Source organism: Ictalurus punctatus, chromosome 4 (assembly GCF_001660625.3).
Source record: "Ictalurus punctatus breed USDA103 chromosome 4, Coco_2.0, whole genome shotgun sequence".
NCBI lineage: Eukaryota > Metazoa > Chordata > Actinopteri > Siluriformes > Ictaluridae > Ictalurus > Ictalurus punctatus.
In genome coordinates this window covers 3,570,258-3,590,362 of record NC_071284.1, presented here as the reverse complement: position 1 = coordinate 3,590,362, position 20,105 = coordinate 3,570,258, and the positions used below count along the sequence as shown (strand labels likewise).

At 39.6% G+C, this 20,105-nt stretch overlaps 2 protein-coding genes across 4 annotated transcripts in view; one reads left to right on the top strand and one right to left on the bottom strand.

The window, feature by feature from the left end:
- ddx11 (DEAD/H (Asp-Glu-Ala-Asp/His) box helicase 11) overlaps nt 1-11,351 on the top strand; it is a 21,699-nt gene extending 10,348 nt beyond the window's left edge. For both annotated transcript variants that reach the window (XM_047152569.2, XM_047152570.2), the window contains 13 exons: nt 620-658; nt 1,793-1,919; nt 3,256-3,384; nt 5,229-5,341; nt 5,437-5,509; nt 5,599-5,702; nt 6,276-6,425; nt 6,892-6,960; nt 7,569-7,669; nt 8,223-8,307; nt 8,434-8,509; nt 9,074-9,228; nt 10,266-11,351. In XM_047152569.2, coding sequence (XP_047008525.2) covers nt 620-658; nt 1,793-1,919; nt 3,256-3,384; nt 5,229-5,341; nt 5,437-5,509; nt 5,599-5,702; nt 6,276-6,425; nt 6,892-6,960; nt 7,569-7,669; nt 8,223-8,307; nt 8,434-8,509; nt 9,074-9,228; nt 10,266-10,298 — 1,254 coding nt within the window. In that variant the 3' untranslated portion in view covers nt 10,299-11,351. The remainder of the gene's footprint in view (nt 1-619; nt 659-1,792; nt 1,920-3,255; nt 3,385-5,228; nt 5,342-5,436; nt 5,510-5,598; nt 5,703-6,275; nt 6,426-6,891; nt 6,961-7,568; nt 7,670-8,222; nt 8,308-8,433; nt 8,510-9,073; nt 9,229-10,265) is intronic.
- Nucleotides 10,707-20,105, bottom strand: wash1 (WAS protein family homolog 1). 2 transcript variants are annotated; one of them, XM_047152571.2, is made up of 12 exons: nt 19,975-20,103; nt 19,237-19,328; nt 18,071-18,211; nt 17,149-17,260; nt 16,813-16,959; nt 16,413-16,549; nt 15,965-16,100; nt 14,606-14,801; nt 14,298-14,483; nt 13,346-13,504; nt 12,854-12,922; nt 10,707-11,500 (listed from the first exon to the last, which is right to left on the bottom strand). In XM_047152571.2, exons 3-12 carry the CDS (start codon nt 18,208-18,210, stop codon nt 11,352-11,354), a joined length of 1,431 nt encoding a protein of 476 aa, XP_047008527.2. In that variant the 5' UTR covers nt 18,211; nt 19,237-19,328; nt 19,975-20,103; the 3' UTR covers nt 10,707-11,351. The 2 variants fall into 2 exon arrangements, with proteins under 2 accessions (XP_047008527.2, XP_017321684.3); XM_017466195.3 differs by lacking the exon at nt 19,237-19,328 and having other exon boundaries at nt 19,975-20,105.

The following is a 20,105-nucleotide window of genomic DNA, read 5'->3' as shown; positions in this document are numbered from 1 at the left end:
GTACAGCGCACACGTCTCGCCGTGTGAAACGAAGATGTCCAAAGAATGACAAAGTGTAGATGGAGATCAGAACGGTTTGGTAGACACTAGTTCCTTCCGTTTATCCGAAATAAGCAGGAAGATGGTCGTGCTGTTACGGTCACTGCGTCGAGGTGCCGGAACATTCTACCGGTAGATCTCAGACGCGCTTCTTACGTGTCTCTTTTTAAAATCAAAACGACATAAATTCCGTATCCTTTCAGGAATACTGTATATAAATGTATAATTTGCGTGTAGGTAAGTCTGCTTATACCCCGGTGCTGTTGAATCCTCGATTCTGATTGGTCAGAAGGTGTTGATTTAATGTTCTATAACAGCAGCTCTGAGAGCAGTTATATATTAACACCATCTTTCTATTACATGATCGTCTCCGTTAGTAAGAGCTGGAGTAATTCACGGGGACCCTTTAAAGCACACACTGTACGTAATCTAAGCCTAATAACATAATATATAGATTACAAACGTGTTCTTATTTAACAAAGGAAAAAAGTATAAGTTCAAGTATAGCATTTTGTACAGCAGAGCTTTTTTTAAATACACTTTAAATTGTTTACTGACTTCAGATCTGTTTCTGATGAAGGTGCAGAGATATTTGGAGAAGAGTCTGATCAGCAGGAAGGTGAGCCGAGTAACCTTTATTTGACCTAATCACTATCCTTTATCCTCAATTGTACGGGATGCCTGATCCTTTATCCTCGATTGTGCGTGATCCTTTATCCTCGATTGTGCATGATCCTTTATCCTCGATTGTACGGGATGCGCGATACTTTATCCTCCATTGTACGAGATGCGTGATTGTCACAGACATGAATTATGTGAATTGGGTTTCACTGTAAAACAAAAATGTTTACTCCAGGCTTATAATGGAAGTCTAAGGGCAATTCTATCAATAATCCTTCATGTTGTATTTTGCTGAATGCTTCAGTACCTCAGTCAAATGTATTTGTAGCTATAATTGTTTATAATTTGTCCGTTCAGGGAGTAAATTGTGGTAATTGTGTGGCTCTGATGGCGTATTGACGGAATTTAGGTTTTAATGCATTGTTGGAAAGTTGAAACGCCATACGAACAGCTTTCAGTGCGTTTTATAATAAGACCTTTATCGTTAACGTTGGTACATGGGTATGTTTTATTTTCATTTATTGATAGAATTCACCAACTGGCCAGGTTTCAAGCTGTTTCTATTGTACATACACTACCAGTCAAAAGTTTAGACACAGTCATTCCCCCCGCAACACACATTTTAGAATAATAATAAAGTCATCTCTGGAGTTACACAAATGGAACTACAGGAATTATATTGTGAGTAAAAAAAAATCCAAAATAAAAAAAAAATAATTTAGTATTTTAGCATCTTCAAAGTAGACGCCCTTTTCGTCTAGAATTTCCAGAAATGTATTCTTCGACCGATTTCTTGAGGAATTTCCCCGAGATGATTTTTAAACAGTATTAAAGGAGTTCACGCCTACGCTGGACTCTTATCGGCTGCTTTCCGGAATATTTCTCATCGGAAATAAGTCAGGAATATACATCGGGACGATTATATTTTTGTCTACGACACCGATTTCAAACATTTAATCATACACCTTCAGATCAAAAGGTTTTTAACATCCTGAGAAACATTTCAGTCGAGTGTCCACAAACTTTTGACCGGTTGTGTTTATACAGCGCTGTACGTACTGTGTGCTGGATAGAAGTTTAAATGTGGACAACTGCAAACACACTGTTGGTGTGTGTGTGTGTGTGTGTGTAGTTGTTTGGATTTTCTGAGAAGTATGAAGGGAGCGGTGTAAGCACACACACAAGTTCTATGAATAAGGAGAATCGCAGAACCGAAGGACTCGGACGCTTCTTGCAGGGCCTTCAGAGCAAAGCTACAGGTAAGATATCAGTCATGTGGATTAATATTTCTGCAGAATGATGAATCTAGGTTATAACGTGCCGAGGGTTGTTTTAATGGCAGTGTCGGGGAATGTTAGGTCAAAATAAATCAAAAAAATCATGTGACTTTCCCTCAAACAAATCATTTGATCAAATAATTGGATCATAAAAGTAAAAATGGCGGCGAGCGAGATGCGGCGTGACGATTTCGTTCTCCGGAACACATGCGATGGAAACGGTGTTTTATTCGCATTTATTTTATTGCGATATTTTTTGCATACGTTAATTTCGCAACTGGGATGGAAACATGGCTAGTGATAACATGAAGCATAACTGCTAAGGGAAATATGTCATTAATGGGTATGTATTAAAAGGTAACAGTTGTCAGCGTTTAGTCATATTAACTGCTTATCCTAGCCAAATATATAATAAATTGTTATTATTGTTATTATTTTGTCTTCTGGGAAACATGTAAAACAACATAATAACAATTTACACCGATCATCCTGTTCAAAAGTTTACACCCCCACCCCACCCCCCGGCTCTTAACGTAACGTGTTGCCTTCTTGAGCATCAGTGAATGTGTGCACCTTTTGTAATAGTCGTGTACGAGTCACTCGGTCGTCCACGGTGTGAAAATCCGGATTTGAACATCATATAGTCACTTTTGGAAAGGAGTCAAATATGCAGAAGATGCTGGAAAAGTAAAGAATGTGGAGGACCTGGAGGATTTTTCTGAAAACAGTGGGCAGTTTAACTGCTCAGGACAAACAAGGGACTCATGAAGAACTCTCACAAAACATAAACACAGTCGTGGATCATCCAGGTAACAACACGCGGTATTAAGAATCAAGCGTGTGTAAACTTTTGAACTGGTTCATTTGTGTAAATTCAGTTATTATTGTGTCTTGTGGGCTATATGTAAACATCTGTTATGTGAAATAGCGCATTCAGGGCAGAACTAAAGAAAAAAAAAATGCTTCTTTTTTTATGACCTCAGCTATATAATCTATATGAATTATCCTACAGCTTGTTTATTTATTATTATTATTATTATTATTATTACTTTTAAACAGGTTATACATCATTGAATTGAACTGGTATAATGTGTTGGAGGATGGGTTTAAGCCAGGAAAAAAACTTGCTTGTAGTCCCAGGCCATCATCCGATATCCTAAGATATCTCACCATTCAAGATTTCTTCCTAATGTTTTTGGGATGTTTTTTCCGGCCCACTGTTCTATTCAGTGTCTAGACCCTGATCTTTTATAAAGCTGCATTTTTATATTGTATATAAGTGTGTGTGTGTGTGTGTGTGCGTGTGTGTGTGTTCTAGCTCCTGTAGAGTATCAGGGTTCAGAAGAAGACAGACCCATTATGGCGTCTCCTATGATGCTTGTGGAAAGTTTCCTTTTCGCTCTCTCCAGCGCCAACAAAGATGGAAGAGTGGTGATGGAAAAACAAAGTAAGCTAATGAATTCTTCCTGCTGATCGGTCAGAAAGTGTTGATTAATTTTCCATTACAGCAGTTCTGACAGTAGTTTCCAGCTGCAAGGCATATTACAGGTGGATATATCGATAGGTACTAAAACATACCGGAAACACCCTACAAGACCTGCCGTTTTGGACAAACCCTGACCCGGTCGTCTAGCCATCACAGTTTGGTTCGGATCTCTATGCTTGCCCATTTTTCTTGCTTCAAACACATCAACTTCAAGAACTGACTTCACTGTTCACTCGCTGCCTAATATATCCCACCCCTTGACCGGTACCATTCAGTGTTTGAGGGACTAAACTGTAAAAACTTTCAAGCTTTTACAAGCTACTTATATTTTGAAGTAGTAACGCTACAGTCAAGCTACCCTATACAAATTACAGTACTAAGAAAACATAGCTAACTACATTAAGGCTATTTATTTGGGCAACATTTTTAGTATGTCATGATTGTGAATCAGCTTGTTGAGTCTTATTTTATTTCTAGAGCATACAAAGATATACATTTAATACTCAAACTTTATAAAAAAAAAAATAATAATACTAATAGTCATAACAGTAAAGCATAATGAAATCCAGAAATATAGCCTACTGATTTGAAGTAATGTGTACATTAGGTTACTTATCGAACACTACAGCGTTCACCTCTGCATGCGGCCTTTAAATTTGTGCTTGAACTCGTGGACTTCGACAGTATTTTAATCTTCGGTTTGCAAAGATTACATATAAAGGTGTAAGATTTATTATTGGATTCCTTAATGCACATGAACGTTGACAAATAAAGCCACGGATAATTGGTTTTCTCAGTTGCCATGTCCTGCTCTGTCGAAGGACAATAAGGACGAGCGTGTTGACCTTGAATAATCGATACTTCTGATAGGCCAATAATATATATATATTTTTTGTAACCACTAATTAATCATGGATATAATAAATAAGTTAAGATAGGAACCTTTTTTCCTGCTGTTCCTTTAAACTTACTGAACTATTTTATTCGTAAGCACCAGTAATATTCTCGGTATGAGAGAATAAACTCCAGTGTTAATTTATGATGGTATTCTTTACTCGCCCCATACATCACGTAACAAACTGTGGTGGGTCGCCTTACATGTCCGTCAGACGGTCACTTCCTGTCCACATGAGCCATAATCGGACAGTCACTTCCTGTCCATGTAAGCTACAATCGGACGGTCACTTCCTGTCCACGTGAGCCATAATCGGACGGTCACTTCCTGTCCACGTGAGCCATAATCGGACAGTCACTTCCTGTCCATGTAAGCTACAATCGGACGGTCACTTCCTGTCCACGTGAGCCATAATCGGACGGTCACTTCCTGTCCACGTGAGCCATAATCGGACGGTCACTTCCTGTCCACGTGAGCCATAATCGGACGGTCACTTCCTGTCCACGTGAGCCATAATCGGACGGTCACTTCCTGTCCACGTGAGCCATAATCGGACGGTCACTTCCTGTCCACGTGAGCCATAATCGGACAGTCACTTCCTGTCCACGTGAGCCATAATCAGACGGTCACTTCTGTCCAGATTTTACTTTATACATGTGATTTGTCTGCTAACTAATGAAGCATGCTAATGGCTATGACTGGTCTCTTTGTAATTAGTCATTTTAAATGACATGAACAGACTTTAAGCTCTTTCTCTGACTTCCGTGAACTCCTTTATTCTTACATTAATACAGTGATGACAAGGAGTGTGTGTGTGTGTGTGTGTGTGTGTGTGTGTGTGTGTGTGTGTGTGTGTGTGTGTGTGTACGTACATATATTGCGCTGAACACAAATCTTTGTCTCTATGCAGCATGCCTGGCTCAGAGTAGTGTAAAGTTTCTCATGCTGAATGCAGCAGTTCATTTTGCACAAGTTCTCCAGGAATGCAGGGCCGTCGTAATTGCCGGGGGAACCATGCAGCCTGTAAGCGAATATAACACACACACACACACACACACACACACACACACACAGCAAGGCTTACTAGCTGAATGCCTTAACACCCTTTCATATCACAGGTCTCAGACTTTAAGGAGCAGCTTCTCCTGTCAGCTGGAGCTCATAAGGAGCGCATTGCAGAGTTTTCATGTGGTGAGTGCGCGTGTGTGTGCGCGAGTGTGTGTGTGTTGCTTTTATTATAACCACAGAACGATTCATGTCTGTAAAATTCTGTGCCTCAGGTCATGTCATCCCTCCGGAGAATATTCTACCCATAATCCTCTGCACTGGACCCTCTGGACAGGAGCTTGAGTTTACCTTCCAGACCAGAGACAGACCACAGATGGTACAATACACACACACACACACACACACACACACACACACACACACACACACACACACACGCATGGGTGAGCCTCAGAATCCTTGCTTCATAGAAAAAAATTCACCCTCAAAAGAGCAAAACATAATATAATATTTAAAACTGCACTTTCTTTCTGATTCATATTTTATTTTCCATAAACACTGTAACCCAAATTATAACCGCTGTTTGGTACGGTTACCATGGTTACTAATGTGTCAAAAAAAGTTATATTAAAATGTCAGTTACGGCACCTTTACCATGGGTATGTTCAGGAAATATATATTTATAAGTATATTTTAATTATATTTACATTACCCCTTATCATTAGAAATAGGTTTTTACACACATATAAAATGCCTATTATTATTATTATTATTATTATTATTATTATTATTATTATTATTTGCCCTTATTAAAAACACCATGTGTATGAAGACACAAGTAGAAAACACCACCATGTCATCCTCCGTTCCATAATATCGCTAATATCACTGGCATTGTTTATGCACATAGCACTGTATTGTGTGCGTGTGTGTGTGTGTGTGTGTTCAGATGGAGGAGACGGGGCGTGTTCTGTCCAACCTGTGCAACGTGGTTCCAGGAGGCGTGGTGTGTTTCTTCCCCTCTTATGAGTACGAGAGGAGAATTCTGGGACACTGGGAGAGTAACGGAGTCCTCCAACGACTCGCAGCCAAAAAGAAGGTAAATACCTCGAAACATTACTCCAGTTAACACTGACGTTAATCCGAGCGACGTTCTGTCTAAAGAAACCATGAAACCGAAAATCCTCCATATGATCTTCTGTGAAAATGAGTCAAAGTGAACGTGTAGAAGAAATAACACGTGTAACAGGTGATATTTTAGAATGGGCGTAAACATATAATGCTACTATACCGTTTTAACCACTTAAATATCGAACTCAAAGATTATTTAGGGGTGTCAATAGTTTTAGAGAAAGCAGTGTGAGAAGGAAGGTAAGAAGTTTCTCCGACTCTTTAAGACGATTGAATTAAAAAGACGGAGAAGCTGTTTAAAGGGTACCGAAAATCTTTGTACTGTATTTTGAAGAATTATTCGAGGAAAATTGTGCAATTTCACAAACCGACAAGTTAAAAAATTATTTTTCTATAAGTTTATATTAATCACGTTGTGTTCATGCGCAATTCAGATTTTCCAGGAACCGAAGAAAGCGAGTCAGGTGGAGCGGGTGTTGTCCGAGTACTCCAGGTGCATCCAGGTGTGTTGTTCACGCCGTTTAATGTTCATGTGTAAATTAGGGCTGGGCGATTATAACAAAAATATCATATCACGAAACTTAATATCATAATAATATAGCATTTTTTAAAGATTCAGTATAAAATGTTTAATATCAGTATACAGTATTATTATTATTATTATTATTATTATTATTATTATTATGCCACAGCACTATTGAAGTACTGAATCTGATTGATCAGAAGTGATTCATTTTCTAAGACTGGTTAAAAGTATGATGTGTCGTTCTTTAATGAATAAGAAAATAAAATGCAGTCGTTGAAAGATTGCAGTATAACAGGTATAAAACACTTCGGGGTGTGCTCTTATAGGAAAATAATCAGCTGCGTAGTGAAACTGTAACTGTGACGGTTCACGTCCGGCTGCAGCTCTGCACCATGTCGTTGATTATTTTCCTGTAAGAGCATGCCCTGTGTATTATTACTTACTTTTTTCATGGTTATAAAATAATCCTCGTATATCAGAAAACTATATAGTATATTGAGATCATTTACCATGATATATGTACTGTATATATTGTCTTATCATCCAACCCCGTTCTAACAGTGTGGTGTTATTTATCTGCCATAGCGCTGCAGCAATACTGGAGGCGGCCAGTCGGGGGCACTATTGTTCTCGGTGGTTGGAGGAAAGATGAGTGAAGGGATTAATTTCTCAGATGACCTGGGCAGGTGAGAGTGATTCTGACGAACCAAATGACCATAGTGACTGTGTAGGGGTTGGGAAGCAAGTACATTAGCAAAGGTCTAATGGTTTTGTTTTGTTGGCGTTGTTATCGGATAGTATGCGGAGTAACGATGCATCGCGACACAAAAATGGGACCATGTGCGATTCACATCGTGGAAATCTGCGTTCTGTTAGTTATGCATCTAACGCGATTGCACAGATATAAAATACATAGAGAGCATGCTGGGACCGATAGCTCTGGATCACGACGTTATAGAATTACTTACACATTACACGACCATGTTATAACAATTAAAAAGTGCTCTTCAGTAGCTTCCAAATGACACCAGCCCCATGCCACTGCAGTGTCTTTCTAGTCTCTAGAAAGATGTTGCAGAAGTCAGGCATTTTAGCCAACTTTGGAGCTCTATTTTCAGTTAAAATACTTCCTCAGATGCTGCTATCGAGCTTGCATTCGCACACAAGTTCACAAGAAAATCTTTGCATGTTTACTTCATCCGTGTCTCACAGTGACTTGCAATTTTTGTGTGTGTTAAGATGTATTGTGATGGTCGGAATGCCGTACCCCAACATCAAGTCCCCTGAACTTCAGGAGAAAATGGCGTATTTAGACAAGCACATGGTAATTGACGAACCAAATGATTTATACATTGTTGTTGTTTCTTTTTGTAACATCACCAAGAAAATCTCTAAAGAATCATTTAAAATACTTTTAAAATTCTATTACCACCATTCTCTCTCTTTTCAGCCTCATGTGGATGGCCGAAGTCCAGGGAAGGCTTTAATCGAAAACCTGTGCATGAAAGCTGTCAATCAGTCAATTGGTAAAATGAGGATTTGTGTGTATAACCTTATCTGTACAGCTTTATTCACGCCCACTTGCACGCATACATTTGTCTTAATATATTTCTGAGGACACACCAAGTTCCCAGTAAGATATAAATGACACACATGCACGAACACACACTGTGCAGGCCGATTGTCTCCTTAAAATATTAGTTCTGTGCAAAAGTTTGTGCACCTGTTTTTCATTTCGAATTAACAGCATTTAATGTGCATTAAGGTTCACCGATTTTTTTTTTTTTACCCATTTATTCTTTCACTCTTTTGTTGTGGCTTTGTGTTTCTTCCTTTTCTGAATACTGGCTTTAACTGTCATATTTTTACTCTCCTCCTTCCTCAGGAGTGTGTGAGTCTTTACCTTTACGTCTTAAACTCCTCAGACACCTTAATGAGCCTCGTTCAGAGAAATTACCTTATGTATTTTCACCAATAAACCAAAGGGGGTGCAAACTTTTTTTCGCAGTCAGCTGTACATTTAGTATGTGTAGGAGAAACGTGCTGCATCTTGTTTTCGGAGTTTCACCACTTCCTGTCGACTCTCCCAGGCCGGGCGATTCGTCACAGGGATGATTACGCCTGTATCGTGTTGTGTGACCGACGCTACGCCCGCACCGGCACGCTGCAGAAACTTCCCGAGTGGATCCGAAGCAGCACACGCACTCACAGCAACTTCGGGCCGGCCTTCGCCGGCATCAGGAAGGTGAGGGCGCGTTCATACGCATACATGCGCGTAAGAAGTGTTTATTCTCAGTCGCCTTAAGCGATTCCATCTTAACTCTTAAACAGGTCATTTTTATTTAGACCAGTTTATCAATTAGTGGGAAAATTACTGCACTTTTAAACACAGTGCTCTATTTTAGTTTAGTTTATTTTGATTGCAAGACAGTCTGTCTCTGTTTTATTAATTTAACCTAATAGGAAATGTTTATTTTGCATTTACGGAAAGAGCGGCCCCTCCAGGATTTATGCGATCGCAAAATCATCGAGGAAACGCTGCAATATTCTTCGGCGCTTGCGATTTTTGAAAATGCCCTCTTCGATTCACATTCGTCGAACACGAGAACAGCTAAACTTTCTCGTTTACCAACACACATCACTGCGAAAGACCCATTCGAGTAGTTTTCCGCAAGAAAACCAAAAAGCACAAAATACTCCGCATAAGCCGCATCGCGGAATTTGAACGCGACAATCGTAAATAAACTCCACAAAATCCTGTAGGGACTGAAGGAGTCTCCAGTGTCAGCAGAGCAAGTCTTTTGTGCTTATAGCTGTAGCATAAGCGATGATATGATATCTTGTTTTACAGAGCGAAACTATAAACAGATCAAAAATATCATGTGATTAATTAATAAAAACGAAAGACGACTTGCTGTGGTATAAAAGGGAATAAAATACTTCAGAACATGCTGTTTATAGGAAAATAATCAATGTTGCTAATAACAGCACACCTCCACGTGTTTTATTCCCTAACTAACTAAGCTACTTGATTTAAAATAACAGCGACACTTAGTTAAATTTCCAGATAAATATCAAGGCACAATCTTCTGAACTTCTAAACATCAACTTTGGGTTTTTTTTTTTTTTTTACATAATTCTACATACGTACATCTACTGAACACCGGTCCGCATGCATGTTTGTAGCTGCTGTCCTACGACAGAAGCTGATCGTGTCTATCTGTACACCACATGTCTGTAGATTAGATCTGAGTGCGTCTGTATTTCTGTCTGATTGTGCAGTTTTTCCTGGAGAAGCGACGAACACAGCACTGAGCAGGACGCCACGTGACCTCAGTTCTACATCGCTGTCCGAATGCAAGGGTTTGTTGTTGTTGTTTTTAAAACCAGTGTGCGTGTAGTTGTGTAATCCTGTAAAACCTACGTCACTAATTAACATTACTGTTAACCAGTCTGTTTCGTTCAGCTGTGTTGTACTCACGTGTTCACGCGAGACTGTTACGGTTTAATGTGAATAAAGTCGATATAACGAGAGAAACGCGAGATTTGTCGACGATAACCTCTCACATGTATGATTTTTTTTCTGTCTCTCTGATGGTTTTTCAGAACTTCATTTAAGGCTTTCCTGCACACAGTGTGCCTGGGCCGTGTGTTTTCCCCAGCAGATGGTAGAAAATAATCAGTGCGTAAAGAAAGTAATTACACACATTACACACGTTGCTCTTCAGCTTCCCAGATTTTACTGATTACTGAATAAGATTTCACAAGTTTCTTTTCTATGAATATTTTATCTTTTCATATGCAGGGATGGATAAATTATAAATCCATGAGCTGGTCCAGTTTTCTGCCCAGTCCCATGTTTCGGTTGCTGGGAAACTGACCAAACTAAAAAAAAAGTCATAGTTAACATAATACAACAATGTTGTTAAGTGCAGTGAATTTCACTGTGAGTTTAGAAATAGTATCCTCTTCTTAGAAAGTTCCTAAGTAGCACAGAGTCAATGAGACAACCTGTCAGGTGCTATACACGGTACTACCGAGTGAAGGAACGCGCCACTGACATTTTATAAAAGGTTTTTCTTTGTCCGTTACAGGAGAATTGAGTGCATGAATATTCCGTTTTATAAATCGTCACATGGCATAAAGTCCCAATAATCTGCTAAAAGGATGAGATTACATATACAGAGTTTCCCTACATCATCTAGGCATGTAATCTGATCTGTATTTTAGCAAACGACCATTAAAAAAGCTCGGAACTTATTTTAACGTGACCTTGTCCAATCCGCGTCTGTTGCGCTGCCATGGTTTCAGAAAGGTCCATCTGTGCTTTCAGTTCTTAAAGAGTCATTCATAAATGGTCTGTCTTGGCTACGCCTCCCAGTCATCGTCATCCTCTGCGGTTGGCTGTTGGGGAGCAGGAAGGGGCGGGATCACGTCCGACATTCTGGCGAAAGCGCTACCGGAGCTCCCGGGCGGTTCTGCGGAGTCTCCCCCTCCTGGGACTTTACCCGAGATGCCTATAGATTGGACAGCGATATGTTCGTTAGCAGGATGAAGTAAAACCAAAACCTCAGAATTAGGGGATTATCAGGAACTACCAAAATATAAATAAATAAATAAATAAATAAATAAATAAATGACAGGTAAAGTACTTTGACAACACGAACTTAAAGTTCTGTTTAAAGCTCAGAGTGTGTTTGTAATTTGTCGGTGAAACACACACACACAGGTGAACCTCAAAAAATTTGAATATTGCGGAAAAGTTCATTTTTTTCTCCCGTAATTTAATTCAAAAAGTGGAACTTTTATATATTCTAGATTCATTACACATTTCTGTATTTTAATATTTTGAGATACTGGATTTTTGATTTCCAAGAGCCATAAGCCGCAAACAAGATTAAAAAAAAAAAAAAAAAAAAGAAAAGCTTGAAATATCTCACATCATATGTAAATAAATCTACAATATATGAAAGGTCCACTTTCTGAATTAAATTATGGAAATAATGAACTTTCTTTTTAGTCTTTTCCAGTTACTGTTAGCAACCTGTAGTTTGAAGCCTACACACGTACACACACACACTGCGCTTCGTTATATCACAAGGAACATTTCAGATTTTCTCAAAAGCCCTGTCAAGGAGAACTTGAACAGCTATATATATATATGTATATATATATATACACACACAGCTATGTGTGTATATATATATATATATATATATATATATATATATATATATATATATATATATATATATATATATATATATATATATATAAAATATGTATGTGTGTGTATATATATATATATATATATATATATATATATATATATATATATATATATATATATATACACACACACACATATACATATTTTATATATATATATATAAAATATGTATATATGTGTGTGTGTATATATATATATATATATATATATATATATATATATATATATATATATATATATATATATATACATACACACACACACACACACACACACACACACAAATAGCTTAATTTCTTTGCCTTTCTTTGAAAGGCTGGCTCTTAAGAAGCTACTTATGTACACGACTGTGCATTATACCACCACACTGTTGCATTCTCAGCTCTGATTGGTCGGAACGTCTTGATGCACTTTCTAGAATAACATCTCTACGTCATCTAAACCTAATAATAAACTTGTTTTAAAATCGTCTTGTTATTAAAGTAAATAACATAATGAAATATCATTATTGTAAGGTAAAGTTTTGTGTACGGAGTTGATTTAATATTCATAGAAGGAGTCTCCAGTGTCAGCACTTCGTCACGGTCTGGACGTTTCCGTCTACAATGGACAGTTTCAGCAATTTAGTTTCCAGTCCTACCTTTCCTCCGCATGGCCAGTTTATTAAACAGATCAGACATGAAGTCTCCTCCACTGGCTGCTGCTCCAACTGCAGGAGAGAAAATAATACATTTTTTTAAAACACGACTACAACCCCACACACCCGATAATGGTAAAGCAAATGTCAAACAGATTAAGAAAATGAAGTAATAAAGCAAATACACTCAAAGTAATGTTTTCATCTCACCTTTCTAATATCAGTAACATTGACATATTTTATTATATCGTGTCCTGCCGATGAAGCGAGCCTGAACCACAGCGTTGATTTATTTTAATAAGTAATCATATAATTTAAAAACAGACTGTTTAGAGCTGCTCTTCTCAAGCCACTGAGAGCTTATAGGAAGTTTTCCCAGAGGGGAAAAAAAAATCAGCTTGAAGGTCGGTGTAGTCACGAGCATCTCCTGTGCTGTAAAGTACTTTATTTTTTTTGTACTGTTTGTCTGACATGTGTTCACACCCTGAGTCTGACCTTGCTCCTGTTCCTTCTGTTTCTTCTTCTCCATCTTTCGCTCTTTAACGTTGCGCAGTTTGGCTTTGCCGATGCCGCCAGCGTTACGAATAGACTCGAGCAAGTTGGCTCGGCCATCTGACGGCTGCAGGACGTCTGTAGGGGCTCCTTTTACTGCACCTAACACACACACACGCGCAAGCTTAAAGCAACAGGTCGGTCATGTGTAACTTTTTTAAAGGGTTACTACAAAATTACATTGACAGAAAACAGATCAGTCACATGGAAAAAGTAAGTACACCCCTAAATTTATCACACCTTCAAAACCATAAAATTAGAATCAGGTGTTGAAGATCGGGTGCCAGTGATTAGAAGCTGCTTAGGGAGTGCAGGTGGAACCGGTCTTATTTATACCTCTCTCATATCTAGTGTCGAGGTGTTTCCTTTATTATTGAGGTCGGTGGTGTCATCATGCAAAGATCTAAAGAGTTCTGTGAGGCCTTCAGAAAAAAAAGGTTGCGAATGCCCAGGAGTCTGGCAAGGGATTTTAAAAAGATCTCCAAATGATTTGAAACACATCATTCCACTGTAAGGAAAATCATCTACAAATGGGGCAGATTTAAAAGACTGCCTGTTTGTGTAGAATCGGCCGTCCCAGCAAATTCAGCCCAAGAGCAGACTGTCTGATGCAAAAAGAAGCAAATTTTCCTTGTGGTTTTGTTCAAGAATATCAACTTTATTAATATGCACTGTTTCAAAGAGAATCAAATGTTTGCTTGGAGGATCAAATGTTTGCATTTCCATGGGGTATACTTATTTTTTTCACATGACATTTTATTTATATATATACACACACACACACACAGATAGATCAGTTAGACATTTGTTGTACAGTACCTAATGTCAGCCCCACTGAGTCCCCATCCCCTGTATTACTAAAGGATATTGATGTATATTTGTGGGCGGGGCATACCTGTGGCCTGACTGGCTACACCTCCACCACCTGTGACATCTGGAACAGCTGGAGGCGGTGGAGGGGGAGGTGGCGGGGCTGGAGGAGCTCCAGGGGGAGGAGCTGTAACCTGAGGAGACTCAGGAGGAGGGGGTGGAGGAGGTGGGGGCGGAGGTGGAGGAGGAGCCTCGGATCGAAACTGGGAGCCTGAAATATGAAAAGACCAAACATCACAAACTGTCAGCTTTTGACCAAAACAAAAACAAAAAAAAACCCAGAACTGTTCTGGTTCTGTTTCAGTCCAATTCGTTTATGCACTCTCTCATCACCTTCCTCATGTTCTGTGCCAAAAGAAGGCAGCTCTGGTATGGCCGCATTGACCGCACCAGAAGGGGCGAAGCCTGGGCCGAGGTCAGCGCTGTACATGAGGTCATCGGCGATTCCAGGCAGGTCGGGCAGATACGAGGGCACATCGATCTCGGGCACTTGCCCCAGGTCCGGCACGTAGAAATAATTTTCTGCAGTCTGAGAGAGACAGAAAAATTCAGTTACTAAAAATAAATAGTTGAAATCTTGATTCTGATTAGTCACAAGGTGTTGATTAATTCTCTCTAACAGCAGCGCAAGCTGTAGTTTAAGAAAATAAATAAATCAGGTTTATATTAATGCACTTCTAAAATGTTATCGTTTCCATGGTAACAGTTGATGGCACTTGGGTTTGCCATCAAAAGATGAATGCGAGACGACAGACCAGAATTTCAGCTTTCGTTCCCTCATATTTACATCTAAACGTGTTAAACAACTCAAAACATGGCTCCTTCTGTTTGAACCCACCCGTTTTTTTTCTTCAAGTGATCAAAAATATTGGAACACATGACTGATAGGTGTTTCTTGCTGCCCAGGTGTGCCCTGTTAAAACTGATTGTTTAAAGAATGAACACCTCTGGATGTCTACTCTTGGTCTGAGCCCTGGGTTTCACCTGTGAAGACTGCATTTCTTGTTAAAAAGGATAAACCAACATGAAGATCAGAGAGCTGTCTACGGGAGAAAAGAGTGAAAATCTATCAGAGCCTTTGCACAAACATCAGGCGCAGGCAATATAACAATTTAGAATGTTCTGAATAAGAAAGAAACCTCTCATGTACTACCAACCAGACATGGAACAGGTTAACCAAGGAAAACAACAGCAAAAAAAAAAAAAAAAAAAAAACAACGGCTGAAAGAGGCTGCGGTAAAAACCTGGAAAAGCAACACAAAAGAAGAATGCAGCAGTTGAGGTGATGTCAGCGAATCGCAGGCTTGATGCAGTTATTGCAAGCAAGGTGATATGCAACCGAATATTAAGTGTTATTTACGTTAAGACTACCTGTTCCTATACTTCTGCTCATCTAAAAATTGAGTGGTCTGACACCAAAAGTGCCATGTTTTAAGTCATTTAACATGTCTAGATGCAACTATGAGGAAACGAAAGCTGAAACTCTGCTCGGTCGTCTCGTATTCATCTTTTGACCTCAAACCCAAATGTCTTCAGTGTATAGTGAAAACATACAAAGAACTGGCCTTGCTGTTCCGATACTTTCGGAGGGGACTGTAAATCAGACTGAGATCGTGCTTACTGTGTTTTGACTGAAACGTTCGTGTTATACGTCCATCTCCAAATAATCTCTCTCTCATGTCCGACTCTCACCTGTCTCTCTAGTTGCTCTCGCTTAGTGATAGACAGCGGCGCGTCAAACGGCTTTTCCTCCTTCTCCGTCTCTAGTGTGTTGTGAGTTTTAGTGACGACTCCCGCCAGAGGATCCAGGAACACGTACTTCTTATACCTACACGCGCGGGTAAGAAACCGATTAGGGTCTGAAACCTCATTTACAAAATATATATGTATACGCAGTATCTCACAAAAGTGAGTACACCCTTCACATTTTTGTAAATATTTGATTATATATACACACACACACACACACATCACATATTCATTGTGTTCACATATTCATCAAAAATGCTCAATGATCCAAGACTACTTGGAATGCTGAAACACACAAGTAAAGGAGATCTCTGGTAAATACGGCACAAGTGTGTGTGTGTGTGTGTGTGTGTGTGTGTATGTGCGTGTGTGTGTGTGTGTAGAGGCGTACAGGTTCTCTGTAGTGTTAAACAGCAGCAGAGAGCTGACGGAGCTAATGTTTCTTGGCAGACTCCCCAGCCCTTCCTCGGTCTCATCCTCTGAGCGCTTCTTAGTGTTCACACACACTGGAAAATACATCAGCTTCTCCTGCAACACACGAGAACATGAATGAATGAATAAATATAGATATATTATATATACATAAAGCCTTCTGATTGGATCGTTTCATGAACGAGCAGGCGTACAGGTGTTCCTATTAAAGTGAATCCGATCTAGGACCGCCTACGAAAATGGCTGCTTTGAAAAGTATTTAGTGTTCACACTACATTGGATTAGTGTCACGTTATCCACCATACACCCGATCATAAGATATAAGGAAAAGTGGAGGAAAAAATGAAGACGTCACTCACCTGTAAGGCCTTGTCATCCAGGGGGCGGAGCTTGCCCTGAACTTTGTAGCGAGGTCGTTTTTGAGATGCTGGATCTACCGCACCCATAAATATGGATGAATAATCCTGGAGTTTCTCAGGAGCGGGGTATTTAGCACTGGAAAACACCTAAAAACACACACACACACACACACACACACACACACACACACACACACACACACAGACAAGCTCCTGCTTGGTTGGAATGAAAACTTGCACCCACACCGGCATTTTCCGGATAAGATTGGACACCCCAGGTGTTACAGATATGAAAAAAGTGTGTGTGTGTGTTTATACTGAAAGTGTGTTTATCACCTTGGTGGCTTTCTTGCTTCCTTTAATCTTGTGGACTCGTGCTTGGGCTAGTTTAATGCGGTCAGTGACGGCCTGAAGGTGAGCACGGTTCCTCTCCACACTCTGAGACACCCTGCAAAAACAAAACGCTCAATTGTGTGTGAGAGAGAGAGAGGCCATGTTGCTTTTATAATTTCTCCCAACATCATGATAAACAAAACACATGAAACAGAGTATAGTCATGCCTGTAGTGCTTAGCTGATGTGTGTGAGCTATATAAAGCATGCAAGCCTGTGCATGAACATACACACACACACACACACCTTGAGTACACCCTGTTGCCTAGTGAGGAGTGAAATGGGCTGAAATGAAGAGAAATTACAACAAAAAAGGGGAAAAAAAAATGCATCGTAATGATGCTGACCCAGAAAACCAGCAGTTATACACACACGTACGCACTCACACACACACACACCAAGAAAACCATCTCTTCTCCACTATGTTGTCATGGTAACACTACGGCTGGTTTCTCCATTCCTGCAGCTGATATTAGCATAGTTTTTTTTTTAAACACAAAAAAACATGCATATAGAAGAAAAAAGAAAGAAAGAAAAACACCTAATGCACTGTATCTGCACTGTATCTGCCATTTCCAGAACATCCTGCCCTTTTCCCCACATTTAAAGCCTTTTATTTTAGAAAAATTACATTTGAACATTCTTTTTTTTTTATATCAACAGCTGTATTAACAGAAATAAATTTGTAAAGCAGGCATGTTAATGATGAAGTGCAGGTTACATTTAATCCTCATTAACACATGCTTATATTAATAAATATTAATATCTTCTGGAGCGCTAGAATTTATCATCAGAGAAATATTTGGTCATATCAGATATTTCTTAAAGACAGTTCACTAAAATGATCTGGGGCGACGGGGAATTACCTGCTGAAGATATCTGTGGAGATGTTCTCCAGGTACTGCAGGGCATCAGTGATCTGGTGCATGGCCTCTTCCCTCCTCAGGTCCTGCTGGATCAGTGGCACAGAATAGACCTGGCCCTCCAGGTGGTACTTCTGAGTCATCCTATACACACACACACGTGCGCGCGCGCACACACACACATCATCATCATCATCATCATCCAGCATACTGAATGATCCGTTGCACAGACGTAGACAGATGGGTGAGTGTATGTGTATAGAGTGGTATTCATACATTCATACAGAAATCTCTTTTCAAAATACACATTCAAATACATTTCTATCTCTTAACCTCTACATGTTCTTGTTCTTTACTCCAGTGGTTCTCATGGAATGTACTTTGGATTTCACAACCTCGTCCCTCCGGTTTCACCCTAAACCCTAGTGTACACTACACAATTTTAGCTCCGTCCGGAGTCTAGCGCCCATGCGCTAATTTTGGAGCTTGTCGACTCCTTGTTTAGTGTGAACGGATCAGCGCCGCGATTTTCTCAGTCTCTGAGGACGGACACACCAGAATATTCTCGCGTTTCTTCTTTTCTTGGTGAAGACTCGCGTAGTGTGAACCCTTCTGCAGCTAGCTGCGAGTACAGCTGTGAAAAACAGCCAGCAAGCGCCAGAGAGGAAATCAAATTCATCTGTTCTCATGTTACTTGTGTGGGAGAGTGAGGTGCTGAGGTTTTGCACTGTTCTCTTTGTGGAACAGACGATCCCCGCTGTCTTCGTCTCCCTGGTCAATATTTCCATCAAAAATTTTTTATCTTATTGCTCGTTTCCTTACAAAACAGTCATATGGCGGACAGCTCTCGCGTTTATTTTTGTGAGAAAGCGGGATTTGGGCACGCTTCAGCTAGGATCTCTTCGGGTGAAAGATTGTATACAACACCTCTGTTTCTCCAGTGAGTGTGTTTAATCCGCTACCGTCGAAAACATCGTACACTTTTACCTCTCCTGCGGCGTGTTCATAAAGATATCATACACGACAGCTATCGTACGCACAGCACACAAGATCACGTCATTGCTGATCAGAACTAAAACAAACATCTGGCTGTTTTTAGCTAAGCAGCGCTGCACACCTTAATTTTTACGACTTTTTTATCGCCGAAACCACAATCGAAAGATATTTACAGCACTGTTTTCACTCATCGTACACGGTCCCGGTTGTCTATTTGCACTTGATGTAGTCCTGGGCCACTGTATTGTTGTGTTGCTCCATGGACCTGGAGACAGGACATTTTGTTCAATTATATAAAAGCTATAAAGAGAAATGACAATAAAAAAAAAGCTCTTTCAGCTCACAACAACAACGTGATGAATACTGACAACGTAAGAATTTTTATGGAAATTTCTTCTCAGAAATATAAATAGAAAGAACGATAATTAAGGCACGTGACACCCTGTAATAAACAATTCCATTCGTTTTTACCACCAACTTGTGTGTTTTTAAATAATCGATTAATACCTTAAAACCGTGATAATTGCAGAATAGCTTATCAAACGTCACATTTCTAACCCTAACACCGCTACAGTGATACAGCCATAACAACAACAGCGCTCACTGAGCGTCACGTGGCCAGAGGCTACACTAAGCCGGAAACGGACATTTATTCTTATCTTATAAACTAATCAACTGACAAATAAATGATGTTCTCGAAAGTGTGTGAAAAGCGACCGGTTTGTGACATTTTGTTGTTATGCCGAAATAAATACCGTCTACGTTTTCCCCCACAATGTAAACAGCTTGCTTGCTAGCCAGCTAACTTAGCTTCAGCTATCCAAAAGACGAACAACGGTTCTGTTAAAAACAAAACAAAAAAAAAACACTACTAATTATTTACCAAATAACACCTCGGGGAATTTTTTTACCTGCCCATTTAGATAGTCGAGCCCTAAATTTTAAAACAAGACGATGTTTTTTCCTCGCATCACAGACTGAAGAAGCTGCACAAGTCTTCCATGTCAAAACTTCCGCATCCTTTGGTCACATGACAGAGGAT